Source organism: Moschus berezovskii, chromosome 26 (genome assembly GCF_049115385.1).
Source record: "Moschus berezovskii isolate FMDL1 chromosome 26, NW_MosBer_1.0, whole genome shotgun sequence".
NCBI classification, from domain to species: domain Eukaryota; kingdom Metazoa; phylum Chordata; class Mammalia; order Artiodactyla; family Moschidae; genus Moschus; species Moschus berezovskii.
In genome coordinates, this window is record NC_142485.1 from 42523371 (window position 1) to 42543148 (window position 19778).

At 44.4% G+C, this 19778-nt stretch overlaps 1 protein-coding gene across 1 annotated transcript in view; it reads left to right on the plus strand.

Annotated features, from left to right (window-relative positions):
- Window positions 1-19778, plus strand: part of CSMD1 (CUB and Sushi multiple domains 1) — a 1848896-nt gene that overhangs the window by 1544714 nt on the left and 284404 nt on the right. Inside the window, exon 27 of the mRNA XM_088832674.1 lies at window positions 541-743. Coding sequence (XP_088688800.1) covers window positions 541-743 — 203 coding nt within the window. The remainder of the gene's footprint in view (window positions 1-540; window positions 744-19778) is intronic.

A 19778-nucleotide genomic window follows, 5' to 3' on the forward strand; every position in this document is an offset into this window, starting at 1 on the left:
TATTTTTCCTGAAAATGTGCTGTGTAAAAGCGGACACACCGGAAACTGGACGCTCAGACGCAGGTGCCTCCCGGTGTGACCGTCGGCTCTGCCCGCCGCTCTCCCGGCGTGCATGCTGCCACCTCGTGGGGCGCTTCGGGAACGACACTGGTCCCACAGGCGCCACAGTCTGCCGTTAGGTTAGCTTAGAGCAAAGTTGTGTCAAACCCATCTTTGGTCAGCGTGCCCGAAAAACCTTTGAGTCGTGAAAAGAGCTGGCGGTCTCCGAAGACCTGGTTCCAGCCCTGAGCTCCCGCGCGGCCGACAGCTGCGTGTCCTCACTGTGTGCATCTCGGCCGGAGGCAGCGGGCTCGGCGGGCGGGCTGCTGGGGGCCGCGCGAGCCGGGGAGGCTCCAGGCTGGCCCGGGCCCAGGCGGGACCGGCGCGCCGGGGTGGGGCCGGGCAGGGCTGGGGAGGGCCGTGCAGGGCCGGGCAGGGGCCGGGCAGGGCCGGGCTGGGCGCCCCCGCCGCCGGCCCGCCTCAGCCGCCTTCTCCTTGCAGCCTGCACTTCATCGTGTTTGACACGGAGCTGGCCCACGACATCCTGCGGGTGTGGGACGGCCCGGCGGACAGCGCCATCCTGCTGAAGGAGTGGAGCGGCTCGGCGCTGCCCGAGGACATCCACAGCACCTTCAACTCCCTCACCCTGCAGTTCGACAGCGACTTCTTCATCAGCAAGTCCGGCTTCTCCGTGCAGTTCTCAAGTAGGTGAACGGCCCCGCCTCCCTCCGCGGTCCTCTCCCCCCGGGGGTGCCGGGGAGACAGGCCCACTGGTGTCTAAAGGCTCCCCCCACTCCCGACAGGGACGGACCTTTTGTTAAGCAAAATATGAAATTTTGAAAACCCCTATCAAGAGAACGGTTTGTCTTAGGAAATTCTCTCCACTCTCGGATGGTGACAGGCAGATGCCGTCTTTCGTGGTGGTGGTTTAGTCGCTATGTTGTGTCCGACTCTTGCCACCCCATGGACTGTAGCCCACCAGGTTCCTCTATCCATGGGATTCTCCAGCAAGAATATTTGAGTGGATTGCCATGCCCTCCTCCAGAGGATCTTCCCAACCCAGGAACTGAACCCAGGTCTCCTACATTGCAGGCAGAAACTTTACCAACTGAGCTACAAGGGAAGCTCCATGCTCTCTTTAGTTATGTGGAAAGAAAATACTTTAAAGATTTGAGTTAATCAGTAAAAACCTGAACTTGGCCCCCAGACAGGTGTGAGTCTGTACCAGAAGGTCAGGTTTATCTTGGGTGCCCCCTCCCCACACCTGACATCTAGCCCAGGCTCCCTCAACCCCGTGGGTGCTGCCATGAAGTCTGGATGTTGGCAGTCTGCTTCGACTGTCTGCTCTCAGCTCCCCTGCCGTTCTCCCTGCTTAGAGCTGAGGTGTCAAGCAGCTTCTGTAGGACAGTCATCTCTGCAGATTGAGTGGCTTCACATTTGCAGCTTTAAATGCTTACTTCCAGAAGATGGTCCCCGCCTTCACTGTCCAGCACATTTTAAAGCAACGGTTTCCAGACAGAATGGGTGCGGGTATTTTGTGGCAGTTGAGTCTGTGAATACCCTTCAAACCGCACCATGTAGAAATGTCGTATAATATGGTAGCCTCCCAGGTCAGCTGTCATCATAAACTGACTGGAATTTTCACATAAACACATTCTGGCTCGATTCATCTCTTGGCAGGTCACTTGCGAGCCACATTTAAGATTTACATTAGAAAATGGACTGAGGTCAATTTGATGTTTTAAGGGGTTGGTAATGAAATTGAGGTTAAAGTCTGCACAATTTCTTACCTCGGGTTAGCTGTGCTTCGAGACAGTAATTTGTGAACACTTGTTCATGGAATAGAATATCTACGTGGTAAAAATTTCACTGGTTTATGGCAAAAATATCAAGGTAAGTTTGTTCCAGTTATCCTGGACTGGGGAAAAAATGTTTTCATTCCAAGATTATATCATTTTTGCTTTTTTTCTGTGAGATAAAAATGTCTGCTGTCTTCAGAAATGGTGGTAAGAGTACACGGCAGGTGTGTGGTGCACTGTCCTTATCTGACAACAAAATCTTCGGTACCGTTATGAGGTTATGTTTTCCTCTCCTACCCATTGTGTACTCTCCTGGCTGTGTTTTTGCTTTTTTCCTTTTAAAATAGACTTCTTAGTGCAGTTTTAGGTCCCCAGCACGTTTGAGAGGAAGGTACAGAGATTCCCCACGTAGCCTCAGCCTCGGCCTATGCACAGCCTCCCCATTATCTACATCCCAACCAGATGGTACGTGTGTTACAGCTGATGAACCGGTACTAACAGGTCAGCACTCTAGGGCCATGGTTTACATGGGGTTCACTCGTGTTGCACATTCTGTGAGTCTGGACAAGTGTGTAATAACTTGTGTCCATCATTACCGTCTCATGTAAAGCAGTTTCACTGCCCTAAAAATCCTCTGTGCTTTTCCCATTCATTCCTCCCCAACCCTAAATAACCCCTGGCAAACAGTGAGTTTTTATTTCTCCGTAATTTTGACTTTTCTAGTATCAGGTAGTTGGAATCATATAGTATATAGCTTTTTCACATTGCTTTCTTTCACTTAATAGTGTGCATTTAAAGTCCCTCTACCACCCTTATGGCAGAAAGTGAAGAGGAACTAAAAATCCTCTTGAGGAAAGTGAAAGAGGAGAGTGAAAAAGTTGGCTTAAAGCTCAACATTCAGAAAACTAAGATCATGGCATCTGGTCCCATCAGTTCATGGGAAATAGATGGAAAAACAGTGGAAACAATGTCAGACTTTATTTTTGGGGGCTCCAAAATCACTGCAGATGCTGATTGCAGCCATGAAATTAAAAGACACTTACTCCTTGAAAGGAAAGTTATAATCAACCTAGATAGCATATTCAAAAGCAGAGACATTACTTTGCCAACAAAGGTCCGTCTAGTCAAGGCTATGGTTTTTCCCGTGGTCATGTATGGATGTGAGAGTTGAACTGTGAAGAAACCTGATCGCCTAAGAATTGATGCTTTTGAACTGTGGTGCTGGAGAAGACTCTTGAGAGTCCCTTGGACTGCAAGGAGATCCAACCAGTCCATTCTAAGGGAGATCGGTCCTGGGTGTTCATTGGAAGGACTGATGCTAAAGCTGAAACTCCAATACTTTGGGCACCTCATGCGAAGAGTTGACTCACTGGAAAAGACTCTGATGCTGGGAGGAATTGGGGGGAGGAGAAGGGGACAGCAGAGAATGAGATGGCTGGGTGGCATCACTGACTTGATGGGAAGTCTTTCTAAAACAAAGGCTTGAATCCCCTTGAAAAATGTATAAGAGTCTATCCCTCAAGCCCAAGAAGCCTTGCTGCTCTTCTGTAGGTAGAAGCTGGGAAAATCCCATTTATTTGTCTTAATAATCCTGAAACATAAAATGAAGAGGTACTTTATATGTAAGTTAGATAATGCTGCCATTCCTAAGATAAGCTAATGTTAAACTGTGAAGTATTGGCACTAATCTGTGATTTCAAAGGGGCTTCCCTGGTAGCTCAGGTGGTAAAGAATCTGCCTGCAATGTGGGAAACCCAGGTTTGATCCCTGGGTTGGGACGATCCCCTGGAGGAGGGCATGGCAATCCACTCCACTATTCTTGACTGGAGAATTCCATGGACAAAGGAGCCCGGTGGGCTATAGTCTATGGGTCGCAAAAAGTTGGACATGACTGAGCAACTAACAGTTTCACTTTCATGATTTCAAAATAGAATTAAAAAAAAATGGAAATTAAATATTTTCCTCAAATAATTGATACTTCAAGTATGACCTTTGTTGTGAAACAAAAATGACATTTATTCAATACTGTTAAATTAGTTTTCTTGGTAAACCATTTTAACTTGATAGTATGCCAATACTATGTGAACTCTGCATTGTAGGTGTAACTTAATCATTGAAGGGAGATGCTTATTTGAATAGTTTTCTCAGACATTTGAATTATCAGATTTTCCTCAATAAACTTAAAGCAGGAGAATTTAACATCAGTGTTGTTCTCCTTCTCAGTCACAGAATCCCATCCATACCTGACTGGGGCTTTTTAATTTTGACTTTTGCTCTGTTATTAAGATACCTTCTTCAGCTGCCTTCCATATCCTCACCGTCTCCTGGTCCTGCTTCTTCCAGTGGCCACCCTAGTAGAGTCTTTTTCCTGGCTCTCATCTTTCTTTCCCCAAGCGGTGAAGGCCTGATGCCGCGAGGACCATCCTCACGTGTCTCTCCTCCGTCGGTAGTCTCTCCTTGGACCTCATCAGCCAGCCTCCTGAGCCCTCCCCGGGGTCCTCAACTGCCAGTCTGGGGTCTCCCTTCGGTTTCACGTGGAGACAGAAACAGGCGACTTAGCACGTGAAACGTGACCACATTCCAGTTCTCTCCACTCCCAAACCTGGTTTTCTGCAAGCCTTTCCCATCTCGGTGAATGCTACCTGCATTCTGAGAGTTTCTCATGAGAGAGCCTTTGAAGTCATTTTTTCACAAACCCCTTCATCTTCTGCCCCCCATACACTCCAGCATCACCTTCAGTTCACTCAGTTCAGTTCAGTCGCTCAGTCATGTCCAACTCTTTGCGACCCCATGAATCACAGCACACCAAGCCTCCCTGTCCATCACCAAATCCCGGAGTTCACTCAAACTCATGTCCATCAAGTCGGTGATGCCATCCAGCCATCTCTTCACCTTCAGGGGGGCCCATATTCGAAGTCGCAGATCCAGCCAGTTCTCTCCACCTGTACATGTGCCCCCTTGGTCTGAGTCCTTTTGGCCTGGACCGAGCCTCCACAGCTTACTGATGGGCTTCTCCCACTCTTGGATAAGTGTTTCCTGATCAAAGGAACCAGGATGGGTCTTTAAAAGAATATATTGGCTTCTTTATTTATTTGACTGCATTGGGTCTTAGTTGTGAGACACGGGATCTTCATTGCATAGTGAGGGATCTTTCATTGTGGCATATGGACTCTTCAGCTGTGGCGTGCCAGGCTCCATAGTTACGGCATGCAGACTTAGTTACTCCATAGCTTGTGGGATCTTAGTTCCCTGACCAGGGATCGAACCTGTGCCCCCTGCATTACAAGGTGGATTCTTAATCATTGGACCACCAGGGAGGTCCCAGGGTGGGTCTGAATGTGGCAACTTGCTTCTGGCCAGAACTCTCCACTGTCTTCCCATCTCAGCCAGAGAGAGTTCTGGTTCTCCCTCTTGCCAGAAATAACAGCTATCAAAGCTTGTATGCAAAATTCTGCAAAAACATACTGTACATTTTCATTTTTCATCCACAATCACTGCCCCCCAACCCTGTCAACATCCTGTGACATCCACACCAGCAGGAGGCCAGCCCTGCTTGGTAGGCACATGTTTGGTATACGTCCATTCTACACCAGTGTAAATGGGCATATCTGTTATTAGACAGATCTACTAACATGTATGCATCTTTGCTGACCTTTTAAGCCTTATAATTCTTTATACATATATCTTTACCTAATATTTTTCTCTATGCTTGCTTTTCCTGTTTGCTTGCTCAATGAGTCCACACATGGACAGAATATATTTTAAGGCCTCTTAATCAGAATTAATCACATTGTCACTTGCAGTCCCCAAATTCAATGCTCATATTTCTGATACAGTGTGTGCCCCATTGTGTGTGAGCATCTTATTTGCAATCTAAAAGACTAAGGTTGGGCTTTCCTGGTGGCTCAGGTGGTAAAGAATCTGCCTGAAATGTGGGAGACCCAGTTTCGATCCCTGGGTTGGGAAGATTCCCTGGAGAAGGGAATGACTAACTCAAGTATTCTTGCCTGGAGAATTCCTTGGACAGAGGAGCCTAGTAAGCTACAGTCCATGGGTCACGAAGAGTCAGACACGAGTGAGACTATCGCCTGGGCTGAATGATGAGACTAAGTTCCTGGAGGGCAGAATGTAATAGTCAGTGGCTACAAAGTGTTTTCTAACTGAATATACTTGAAAACTTTCTAGTGATGCAAATCTTAAAAATACTAGGATGATTTTGATTGTGTGACAAGGACCATATCATCTGCTGATCTTCTGAATAGGTTGTGTTTCATTACTGACATCAGCTTCATTTAAAGATGTTAATAGAAAAGGCTTTAATAATAAATATTTGAATGCTAATTTTAATGATAAAGATTTTTCCACCCCTGAGTTAGTTTCTATCCCAGTGTTAGTAGTTAAGATAAATAGTCCTTATATAATATCTATTATCAATAGAAGTGGTCAGGATAGACTGTTTTCACTGCTAAAAAACACATTGCTGCTGCTGCTGCTGCTTAGTCACTTCAGTCGTGTCCGACTCTGTGTGACCCCATAGATGGAAACCCACCAGGCTCCCCCGTCCCTGGGATTTTCCAGGCAAGAACACTGGAGTGGGTTGCCATTTCCTTCTTCAATGTGTGAAAGTGAAAAGTGAAAGTGAAGTCGCTCAGTCGTGTCTGACCCTTAGCGACCCCACGGAATGCAGCCTACCAGGCTCCTCCATCCATGGGATTTTCTAGGCAAGAGTACTGGAGTGGCTTGCCATTGCCTTCTCCGAAAAAACACATTAGACAGATCTAATAACATGTAAGCATCTTTGTTGGCCTTTTAAGTTTTATAATTCTTTATACATTTATCTTTACCTAATTATTTTGATACCAGGTAGAAACCAAGCAGACCATTTTCATTTTATAAAGATTAATACCCATTTTAATTTAAATGAACATAGTTTAATCTCTCTTTGTTAAATTTCCTTATTTTATTTTATAAAAATAATCATTCTTCCTAGCGTTAAGGCAACCTTGGGCGAAGAACAACTGTTTATTGGTGGTGACCCTTAACCACAGTGCTATACGTCCATGTGCAGGTTCAACAGGCCGCTGATGGAGCAGCTGCACACTATGCCTTCCTTCTGTGTACTTTACTTGCCCTGTGCTGTGGAACAGCACCCCCTCCCCTAGAAAGGAGAACTACCAGTGCTTAGGAGATATTCAAAGCCCACTCAAGGTCCATTGTCCCGCCAGCTCCACACAGCATGTAAAACAGGAGGGCAAGAACTGACGATGCAATTATGTTAATTGTAATCAGCCTAACATGTTTCATTAAAGCTTAATTGCCATTTAATCATGCATAAAATGCAAGAAAATGGAGTTCAGTTCACAGGCCTGACCTTTACTCTGGGGGTTAAGTAAACAGCGGCTGAGCCTCCAGCGGTAAGACTTCTCGGCCCTCCCACCTGAGGGAAGACGGGCTCCAGGGTGATCTCGCTTCCTTGGAGTCCCAAGATGGATTTCCTGTAAATAGCGGCCGTAACTACACGACATCCCTCCCTAATTTACTTTATTGAAAGATAATTTAATAGGTACATTTTCATTTAAAAAAATCATTTGTTGTTGATAGCAAGAGAGGCCCTTGGGGCTGCCAGCTGCCGAGCAGAGTAGGATTGTTTTATAGGAACAAGTTGGTCATAAACCCTGGGCTCCTGCGCCAAGTTTCTACCTAGGGACAGTACATGGCAGGTGCCGCCAGACGGCCACCCTCTCTGCTGTCTCAGGACTCTGCTCATGGGGTTGATGGAAAGTTGACCACACATTCTTGTCATTGGCTACCTGCACACATAGATTGTAAATGAGGCCAAAGAGTTCTGTCCACCTCTGATACCAGGCCTATCTCATGACAGAGGTAAAACGGTTGTGTATTGAATTACTGAGACTAAGATGCTGGCTTAACTGAAATTCTAAATTCTGGATTCCACAGAGTGTTGGGGTTTTAGCTGTGGTTGGTGGTGGTTTAGTTACTAAGTCATGTCCAACTCTTTAGGGCCCCATGGACTGCAGCCTGCCAGGCTTTTTGTCCATGGGGTTTCCCAGGCAAGAATACTGGAATGGTTTGCCATTTCCTTCTCCAGGGGACCTTTGCAAACCAGGGGGTCAAAGCTGGGTGTCCTACATTACAGACAGATTCTTTACCAACTAAGCCATCAGGGAAGCCCTTTTAGCTGTGGTTAGTTTTGTCAAATGCCGCCAAGATTGATAGGAAGAGAAACAGAGAGAAATAGGACACCTGAATGACACTTCTTTTCTTGGGGGCGTGTCTTTTTCCCCCATCCAGTTTTATCGAAATATAATTGACTTATTGCATATAAGTCAGATTCTACAATCTGAAAAATAAAGCAGACTATTGAATATTTTTAAAAAAGCAAAAATAGAAACAGACTTACAGATAGAACAAGCTAGTGGTTACCAGTAGGGAAAGGGAAATGGGGAGAGGTATGAGATTAAGAGATACAGACTATTATGTATAAAATAGATAAGCCACAAAGTTATACTGTACAGGGAAATATAGTCATTGTTTTGTAATAGTGTTAACTCAAGTATAATTTAAAAAAATATTGAATTGCTGTGTTAAATGCCCAAAACTAATATTGTAAATCAACTATACCTCGATTTTAAAAAATAATAAAAATAATTGACACGTAGCATTGTGTAAGTTTAAGGTGTACAACATGTCGATTTGATACATTTGTGGACTGAACAGGATGATCACCACTGTATCTTTTGCTCACCTCACATCACTTACCGTTATTTTTGGTGGTGAGAATGGTGAAGGGCTACTGTCTGAGCAACCAGCAGATACACAGTGCAGTGTAGTCACCTACAGCCATCTTGCTGTGCAGTGGACCCCAGCATTTACTCATCTGTAGCTAGAGATCTGTGCCCTCTGACCAGCATCTCCCCATTCCCCCCACCAACACCACTAGCCCCTGGGAATCACCATTCCAGCCTCTGATTCTGTGAATTCAGTCTTTTCAGATTCCACCTATGTGATATCATACAGTATTTGTCTTTCTTCTTCTGACATCTCACTTAGCACACTGCCCTCAAGGTCCATCCTGTGGCAAATGACAGGATTCCCTTCTTTTTCATGGGTAATAGTCCAGCGTGTGTGCGTGTGTGTGTGTGCGCGTCTGTGTGTGTGTGTACATGCGTGTGCGCGTGTCTCTGTGTGTGCGTGCGCATGCATGCGCGTGCCTGTGTGTGTGTGCACGCACGTGCGCATGTCTGTGTGTGTGCGTGCGAGTGCACGTGTCTGTGTGTGTGCGCGCGTCTGTGTGTGTGTGTGCACGCACGTGCGCATGTCTGTGTGTGTGCGTGCGAGTGCACGTGTCTGTGTGTGTGCGCGCGTCTGTGTGTGTGTGTGTGTGCACGTGCGCATGTCTGTGTGTGTGCGTGCGAGTGCACGTGTCTGTGTGTGTGCGCGCGTCTGTGTGTGTGTGTGTGTGTGCACGTGCGCATGTCTCTGTGTGTGTACGTGCATGTGTGTCTCCCACATCTTTCTCCACTCACCCATTGACGAACACGTCGGTGGTTTCCATGCCTCGGCTGTTGTAATGGTGCTGCGGTGACCATGCGGGTGCATGTATCTCTCTGGGATCCTGTATTCATTCCCTTGGACATGCATATAGCTGTGGGATTGGTCCATCATGTGATAGTTTTATTTTCAGTGTTTTCAGGAACATCCACGCTGTTTTCCACGGTGACTGCACCAGTTAACACTCCCACCAACAGTGCGCAAAGGGTTCTTTTCCTTGAGGATGTGTTTAATACTTACTATGAGAAAGAGAACAGCCCTTTTCTATACTACCAGCCGGGCATCATCGGCACCTGCTGCTGCTGCTGCTAAGTCACTTCAGTCGTGTCCGACTCTGTGTGACCCCATAGACGGAAGCCCACCAGGCTCCCCCGTCCCTGGGATTCTCCAGGCAAGAACACTGGAGTGGGTTGCCATTTCCTTCTCCAATGTGTGAAAGTGAAAAGTGAAAGTGAAGTCGCTCAGTCGTGTCCAACCCATAGCGACCCCACGGACTGCAGCCTACCAGGCTCCTCCATCCATGGGATTTTCTAGGCAACAGTACTGGAGTGGCTTGCCATTGCCTTCTCCACATCTGCACCTACCTTTCTGCTAATCTAGATCCCACTGATACTGAAGGCTCATAAACCATTCCTCAGACAGCGATTTATGTGTGGAGTCCCAGCATGATCCCCCAGGACCTCAGATGTAACTCTGCATCACACACGATGCTTTAGGCAGGGTTACACTTTCATGCTTTAATGAGAAGGAAATGCTCCTAAATTTTATAGATTGAATTATCACAACATTATTCAGAAATAAGCTGAGTCAGTAAGGACAGGATAGAAAATGAGTCACTGACAAATATTGCGATTAAGCATCTGACCACTCTATCCAGGATAGAGGTCACCCTTAGCTTCATAATGTGTGTGATCACATTGGTGTAATAACTAGGAATTAATAAACTAACCACTCATTTGTGTATTCTTTTATTTATACACTGTCAAGTAAAAAAATTTAGTCACAACCTGAAAGTAGAGTGTTATTTTATTGGGTGAGTGTTTAGGACTCCAGCCCAGGAGACAGCATCTCAGAAGCTCTGAGAAAACTGCTCCAAGGAGGTGGGCAGGGGAGTCAGGCTACATACAAGTCTGCAACAAAGGGAGCAGGCAGTCTGGACATCAAAGATTGGGTATCGAGTTAAGGAATTTAGCGTTCTATGCGTGAGAAGATGCGAGCCTCTGGGCTGCCAGAATGCATTCCTTTTGTGTACACCTCAGCTATCTGGGGCCAATCCGGTTTCCTTGTTCACATCTCTTCCTGCATTCCCCCAGCTCCTCGGCAATCACCCTGGAGGGCGACAGCTTACACTGGATCACAGTTTGGGGAGCCTTATTCACAGTTGGAGGCCAGAAATCACCGATGGTGGTGGCACTTCTTGTTTATTGATATGGCAGAAGATCCTTGCATTTCACAACACCAACCAGTATTGAACCCTGTCCTGCTGCATTCCGGATGCTTTGTGGATGTGGAGGATCGGGGCTGATATGCAGATATTACCTGGTCTTCATAAAAGATATGGGAGAGGCAGGTGGATTTCACCTCCCCTGAGGCTTACGCTCTTCACCCAGACTCTCTTCTGGTCTGCCTGCCTCCTCCGGACAGCCCGCCTGGCACCCCAGCTGCCTGGGCAGGACTCTGCTCCACTGTGGCTCACAGAGACAACTTCTGCTGTCTTTGGGCCACCAGCCACCTCCAAGGTCCTCAGCTCCTGTCTCACACCCTGTGATCTCCACTCCATCCACCCATCACTCTCAGGAACACACACTGCATTCAGATTTAGCAACACTGTTAGAGTGGAAAGGAAAAAAATATGTACATGTATGCACACACATAAATGTAATCTTAAATATTATGAGGCTCATTTAAACTATAGTGAGCTGCCTACCATTCTAATGGCTAATGGCAGAAACCAAAGAGGACCTGAAGAACCTCTTGATGAGGCAAACTTCGGGAAATGGTGAGGGACAGGGAAGCCTGGGTGCTGAGGTCCATGGGTTGCAGAGTCAGACATGACAGGGCAACTGAACAACAAGAAGCTGCATATTCCTGTATCTTGATGAGGGTGAAGGAGGAGGGTGAAAAATCCAGCTTAAAACCAAACATTAAAAAAAAATTAAGATCATGGCATCCGGCTCTTACTTCATGGCAAACAGAGGGGGAAAAGGTGGAAGTAGTGACAGATTTCCTCTCCTTGGGCTCCAAAATCACTGCGGATGGTGACTGCAGCCTTGAAATCAGAAGACAGTTGCTTCTTACCAGGAAAGCTATGACAAACCTGGACAGTGTGCTGAAAAGCAGAGACATCGCTCTGCCAGCAAAGGGTTCATATAGTTAAGGCCACAATCTTCCCATGGTCATGTACAGTTGTGAGAACTGGGTGGTAAAGAAGGCAGAATGCCAAAGAATTAATGCCCTCAAACTATGGTGCTGGAGAAGACTCCTGAAAGTCCCTTGGACTGCTAGGAGATCAAACCAGTCCATTTTAAGGGAGATCAGCCCTGAATATTCACTGGAAGGTCTGATGCTGAAGCTGAAGTTGAAGCTCCTATACTTTGGTCACCTGATGCAAAGAGCCAACTCATTGGTAAAGACCCTGATGCTGGGAAAGATTGAGGGCAGAAAGAGAAGAGGTCATCAGAGAAATAGATGTCTGGATGGCATCACCAATGCAATGGGCATGAACTTGGGCAAACTTAGGGAGATGGTGAGGGACAGGGAAGCCTGGTGTGCTGAAGTCCACAGGTTACAAAGAGTTGGACATGACTGGGTGACTGACAAACAACAACAAGCTGCATAATCCTGTATCAGAAAACTCTGAAAGGTGCACAGACATGTGCGCACACGTGTAATATTATATAAGTTTTAGAACAGGCATCACAGAGACGCTGTTTTCTATCCTTTAAAGATACCATGACTGGGGGCTAAGCCCCATCTACACAGCTCTGTAAACAAGCGTGTGCATGATTTTCATGTGAATTAGGTGAAATTAGGGCATCGGAAACAGTGTCAGACTTTGTTTTTCTGGGCTCCAAAATCACTGCAGATGCTGATTGCAGCCATGAAATTAAAAGACGCTTGCTCCTTGGAAGGAAAGTTATGACCAACCTTGATAGTATATTAAAAAGCAGAGACATTACTTTGCCGACCAAGGTCCGTCTAGTCAAGGCAATGGTTTTTCCCGTGGTCATGTATGGATGTGAGAGTTGGACTGTGAAGAAAGCTGATCGCCGAAGAATCGATGCTTTTGAACTGTGGTGTTGGAGAAGACTCTTGAGAGTCCCTTATACTGCAAGGAGATCCAACCAGTCCATTCTGAAGGAGATCAATCCTGGATGTTCATTGGAGGGACTGATGCTAAAGCTGAAACTCCAATACTTTGGCCACCTCATGCGACGAGTTGACTCACTGGAAAAGACTCTGATGCTGGGAAAGGTTGGGGGCGGGAGGAGAAGGGGACGACGGAGAATGAGATGGCTGGATGGCATCACCGACTCTGTGGACATGAGTTTGAGTGTACTCCGGGAGTTGGTGATGGACAGGGAGGCCTGGCGTGCTGTGATTCATGGGGTCGCGGAGAGTCGGACACGACTGAGCGACTGAACTGAACTGAACTGAACCCTTTTTATTGCCCACAGTGTTGATGAGGGCTGCTCTCAACAGTAAGGAACACAGAAGCACTTTGATGTATCAATATTCCCCAGTGTGAGGGACTGCTATTACTTATTCCCCGCTCTGGAAGCATACTGACTCGGGAAGTATGCGCGATGAATGAGACGGTCTGCAGCTCTCAAATTAGATCCCCTCTCTCGCCTCCTGTCTCACACTGATCAGACCACACTGACAAAAGCAAGATCCTCCTGATTCTTGGAAGGCGTGGAGACAGTGAAGCTGTGATTTAGAAACAGGAAAAGACAGTAAACAAGTGAATAGCACTTGATCACCCTAATGATATAATACCAGATATTTGCATTGCTGCAACCATCGGAGATTGTTAAACAACTGAGGTTGTTAACCATGTACTTGTTATCAGTATAGAATTTGCAGAATGTCTAATGAAAAAATGTGATCCTCATCTTTTTCTCTCCCCAAGTCCATCTTATGTACACAGATTTTTTTTTTTTATTTTTCATACCTCTGAGAACTGAGAATCAATTTAATGGTGGTGACTAATGTGATAGATGTTTACAAATGAATCTTTGGAGTATGCGGGTTGAAGGTTTTAATTTGATTGTGACTAGATATAAAGAAACTAAAGTTTCTTTGAATAATTGAATGAGGGAATCTGTGTTGTTATGAGGATGCAAAACAGGATTTCATGGTATGTTCAAAATTTGCATATTTGTGTTACTAATAGATGTAATGTTTTGTTTTAAAATAACTAAAGGCTAAAATATTTTTAAATCTTCAGGAACAGACATACTTGGCTTTCCATACATGGTATATTTGACATGATCAAAGGAGGAGTGTTCATTAGTATTTTTTTCAGGGCACTTAAAATTCCTTTACAAAGGAGGGGCTAAGCTTAGTCCTCAGTGCAATCTTTGGAACTTAACCGACATAACTGATTCAAATACTGTGGTGAACACTAGTAACCTGTTATACACTTAGATGTTTTAGAAATTTTCTGAGTGCATTCTTTTACATACATGGTCTAATGTTTAACAACAATGTGGCATGCAGAACTCAAAAATATAGTTTTATAACTAGCAAATAAATATTAAAACATTTATTTGCAAGAAATAGAAGCATTATTTGACTTACAGATATCACCTAAATTGGACATTTATTATGTCCCACTAATGTTCTAGTTCCAATAAATGATTATGAGGCTCTTTGAGATCACTTTAAAAGTTAGTTTAAAACACTGAAAACGAGTTAATTAAAAAATTGTTGTGCAGTCACCCAGTTGTGTCCAACTCTTTGCAACCCCATAGACTGCAGCACGCCAGGTCTCCCGTCCCTCACCATCTCCAGAAGTTTGCCCAAGTTCATATCCATTGCATCAGTGATGCCATCCAGCCATCTCATCCTCTGATGCCCTCTTCTCCTTCTGCCCTCATTCTTTCCCAGCATCAGGGTCTTTTCCAACACGTCGGCTGTTCGCATCAGATAACCAAAATAGTGGGGCTTCAGTTTCAGCAACAGTCCTTCCAACGAGTATTCAGAGTTGACTTCCCCTAAGACTGACTGTTTTGATCTCTTTACTGTCCAAGGAATCCTCAGGAGTCTTCTCCAGCACTGCAGGGCAAAGGCATCAATTCTTTGGTCCTCTGCCTTCTTTACAGTCCAGCCCTCACAACTGTATGTGACCACTGGGAAGACGGTAGCCTTAACTATGTGGACCTTTGTGGGCAGAGTGATGCCTCTGCTTTTCAAAACACTGTCTCGGTTTGTCACAGCTTTCCTGCTGAGAAGTAGTCATCTTCTGCTTCCATGGCTGCGGTCACCATCTGTCACTGTCTTCCTTCATCCTCATCAAGAGGCTCTTCGCTTTCTGCCATCAGAGTGGTATCATCCACATGTCTGACGCTGTTGATGTTTCTCCTGCTATCTTGATTCCAACTTGTAGCTCATCCAGCTTCGCCTTTCTCATGATGTGTTCAGTGTTTAGGTTAAATAAATGGTCAGCCCTGTCATACTCCTCTCTCAATCCTGAACCAATCAGTTGTTCCATACAGGGCTCGAACTGTTGCTTCCATACATGACTACTGGAAAAACCACAGCTTTGACTAGATGGACCTTTGTTGGCAAAGTAATGTCTCTGCTTTTTAATATGCTATCTAGGTTGGTCATAGCTTTTCTTCCAAGGAGCAAGTGTCTTTTGATTTCATGGCTGCAGTCAGCATATGCAATGACTTTGGAGCACAAGAAAATAAAGTCTCTCACTGTTTCCATTGTTGCCCCATCTATTTGCCATGCAGTGATGGGACCAGATGCCATGATCTTAGTTTTCTGAATGTTGAGTTTTAAGCCAGCTTTTTCATTTTCATCTTTGGCTACAAAGAACATAATCAGTTTTGTCTCAGTATTGACCATTTGGTCAAGTCCATGTGTAAAGTTGTCTCTTGTGTTGTTGAAAAAGGGTGCTTGCTTTGTTGTCATCATGGGGCTTACATAATTAAAAAATAGCCAATGTTATAATATAAACATAGTAGACTCAGACCCTACAATAAGCAACACAAATGGTACAAGGTCAATTATTACAAGAAAGTAAGTGACTTCTGAATTTGAAAATGAAAATCTGTAGTGTAGGGGGATTTATCATCTAGTTTAATAGCTGCAATATAAATAGCTCTTGGATTATTATATTTTGATTTAATTAGCATGAAATATGGGACTCAGCCTTTTTTGCTTTAATGGAATTCACATTCTGCATTGTGGAAAATCAAAGTGACTGATTTATTTCTGTTGCATCTTGAAGTTGTTTTTTTTAATTGTAGGATTCAATTTACACTTAGGTTTGATAGTCTACTTTAATGACAGATTTTCATAGCTATTAAGTGCTTATTGAGTACAAAGACCATGAAAGCAAATGTTCCACTTTTGAAACATTGTTACAGAGGACATTTGAATAGCAGATCATAAAAGGTATTTAATGTTTTCTTATAATAATGTCACCCTTTCTGTCAAGTGTTTTAATACCTGTTCTTCCACTGACAAAGTAAAATCTTTCATACATTCTGAGGTTTCAAGGTATCTATCTGAAGAATCAGTTCAGTTCAATTGCTCAGTCATGTCCGACTCTGTGCGACTCCATGGACTGCAGCACGCCAGGCTTCGCTGTCCATCACCAACTCTCGGAGCTTGATCAAACTTATGTCCATTGAGTTGGTAATGCCATCTGAAAAATCTTGGCTTTATATTTGTTTTCTTTCCCTGTGGCTCACAGAAATAGCATTAATGAAGCCTTTAAGTAAATAGTAATTGTGTTAACTTGAAAGGACTTTTGCTTGATTTAGCTTTTTTTTTTTAATTCTGAAATAGTCATTATCCTCAGGAATTGGTTAAACCGACAATATATAGACTGCAACTTCAGATTTGCCAATATCCACCCATAATTTCACAATCCTGAAGCCCACGTTGCTTTCTGTCATGAAGAAGTATGCAGAAATACACAATTCCTGTATTGAATCCTAATGCTTCATCCCTTCAAGTTTTGAAATTAAACATGGGTATATACCTACATGGAACTTCCTTGGTGGCTCAGTGGGTAAAGAATCTGCTTGCAATGTGGGAGACTCAGGTTCAATCCCTGGGTCAGGAACCCCTGGAGGCAGGCATGGAGACCCACTCTAGTATTCTTGCCTGGAGAATCCCATGAACAGAGGAGCCTGGTGGGCTACAGTCCTTGGGGTTGCAAAGAGTCAGACAGCAGCTAATCACATACACATATATACCTACACAAAAATAATTTTAAATATAAAATGATTTTTGTTCATTTCATATAATTCAAGTGAAGACTACAATTCAAGCATATACATGTGCATATGTGTGTATATATGCATATATAAAAAAGCTTATATATATATATAAATCTTTTTGATTTTCTTTTCTGCACTGGGTGTTTATTGCAGCACATGGTCTTTTCTCTTGTTGCAGCATGCAGGTCTAGTTTTGGCACACAGTCTCTAGAGCCTCTGGACTTAGTTGCCCTGTGGCATGTGGAATCTTAGTTCCCTGACCAGGGATCAAACCCATGCTCCCTGCGTTGGAAGGCAAATTCTTAACCACTGGACCACCAAGGACATCCCTACACAAATTTTTTAATTAAACTTTTCTTTAAAAGTACTTGTAAATTCACATGCCCATGTAAGAAGTAAAACAGATCCAGTGGACCCTTAGGAAGTTCCTCCCAAGTGGTAACATTCTGCAGAACTAGTTCACACATCACAGCCAGGCTGTCAACAACCGCCAGTGAACAGGCAGAACGTCTATCGCCCAAAGGTTCCTCAAGATGTCCTTTCAGCCAGCCACTACCCTCCTGCTGCCTCCCGGCAACCTCTGAGGTGCCCTCCATTTCCATAACTCTGCCGTTCCCAGAACATCATATGAAAGGGATCGTGTAGGATGCAGTCTCTCAGGAGTGACTTTTCTCTCAGTTTAGTGCTGAGGAGACTCACTGGGGCTGCAGTGTGTGCCCTGGGCTCATCCCTTTGTGTGGCTGAGTGATATTCCATCAACTGGACACACCAGCTTGTTTAGTCATTCACTCGCTGAAGGACACTGAGCTTGTTTCTAGCTTGGGACCGTTATGAGTGGAGCTGCCATAAACATTCATGTACATGTTTTTGTGTGAACCTAAAAAGCAGAGACATTACTTTGCCAACAAAGGTCCATCTAGTCAAGGCTATGGTTTTTCCCGTGGTCATGCATGGATGTGAGAGTTGGACTGTGAAGAAAGCTGATCGCCGAAGAATTGATGCTTTTGAAATGTGGTGTTGGAGAAGACTCTTGAGAGTCTCTTGTACTGCAAGGAGATCCAACCAGTCCATTCTAAAGGAGGTCAGTCCTGGGTGTTCATTGGAGGGACTGATGCTAAAGCTGAAACTGCAATACTTTGGCCACCTCATGCGACGAGTTGACTCACTGGAAAAGACTCTGATGCTGGGAAAGGTTGGGGGCGGGAGGAGAAGGGGACGACAGAGAATGAGATGGCATCACCGACTCTGTGGACATGAGTTTGAGTGAACTCCGGGAGTTGGTGATGGACAGGGAGGCCTGGTGTGCTGTGATTCATGGGGTCGTGGAGAGTCGGACACGACTGAGTGACTGAACTGAACTGAAGTTTTCATTTATCCAGGATAAATGTACAGAAGTGTAATTTCTGAGCTGAATGGCAATGGAATGTTTAGATTTTAACGGCCAAATGATTGTCCAGAGGGCCTGTGCCATTTTACATTTCTACCAACAATGCATGAATGACTCCGTTTCTCTGTATCCTCACCAGTATTTGCTGACGTCTGTTTATATGATATAATTAGCTGCACTAATAGGTGTGTAGTGACATCTCTTTGCAAGTCCCAAATGGCTGTGATCTTGAACATCTTATTACATATTTATTTGCCATCTGTACATTCTATTCAGTGACACATTTTTTTCATGTCTTTTGTTCATTTTCTGGTTGAATATTTTCATGGTTTCCTTTAATTTTTTTGCATCTTCAGAATTCTTGATGTATTTTAGATACTAGTCTTTTGTCAGATATGTGAATTTTAAACTGCTTTTCTTGGTCTTCATATTGTCTCTCCATCTTCTTAACAAAGTCTTTTTGGGGAGAAAAAGATTTTAATTTTGAAGTTTAGTTCATTAATTTTTGCTTTTATAGATCATGCTATCATTGCCATGTCATTGCCTAGCCCTAAATCCTCAAGATTTTTCTCCTAGACATTTTTCTGAAAGTTTTATGGTTTTACATTCTATATTTAAAGCTGTGATCAACCATGAGTTAACTTCTGTGGAAGATGTGAGGCTTGCATCAAGGCTGGCTATTTCCCCAGTGACGTGTGTTACTTTTGAAATCCAGGGGGAGGGATTTGTGAAATGTGCATCCATCACTTTGAGCAGCCATCACTTCTGTTCTTGACCTCGGAAGATCTTAGAAAACTCTGTGTCTCCAGTTCCTGAAGCACTTTGATGTTGTCAGGAGGGAGAGGAGGAATGTAGACCAAATTAGTGGACCTTGGTAGAATTTGGACCCACTTTCTCTCTTTAATGTGGAGCCTGGGATTGAGTGGAAACACCGCTTTGGATGAATTGAGGTTCCTCTTTCCTGTGTGTTTTCCAAACGTTTTCCAGCCGCTGAAGCACCAATGCACACTTGATGGAGTTCTGGTGGCCAGCTCATGTTTATCCTGTTAAACACAGTCAGTGGCCCTCCAGAAGGAGATTTCCCTTTTCCGTGCTATGATCTAACCCAAACAGCAACTTTTCAGAGAAAACGGTAACCCGACACTTGCACAAAGAATTCATTCAACTTTCTTAACCCAAGAACAGGCGATCTTAATACTCAGGTTAAGATCTGAAGATTAGAATATGTCTTCCTCAGATATGCAGATGACACTACCCTTATGGCAGAAAGTGAAGAGGAACTCAAAAGCCTCTTGATGAAAGTGAAAGAGGAGAGTGAAAAGGTTGGCTTGAAGCTCAACATTCAGAAAACAAAGATCATGGCATCTGGTTCCATCACTTCATGGGAAATAGATGGAAAAACAGTGGAAACAGTGTCAGACTTTATTTTTTTGGGCTCCAAAATCATTGCAGACGCTGATTGCAGCCATGAAATTAAAAGACGCTTGCTCCTTGGAAGGAAATTTATGACCAACCTTG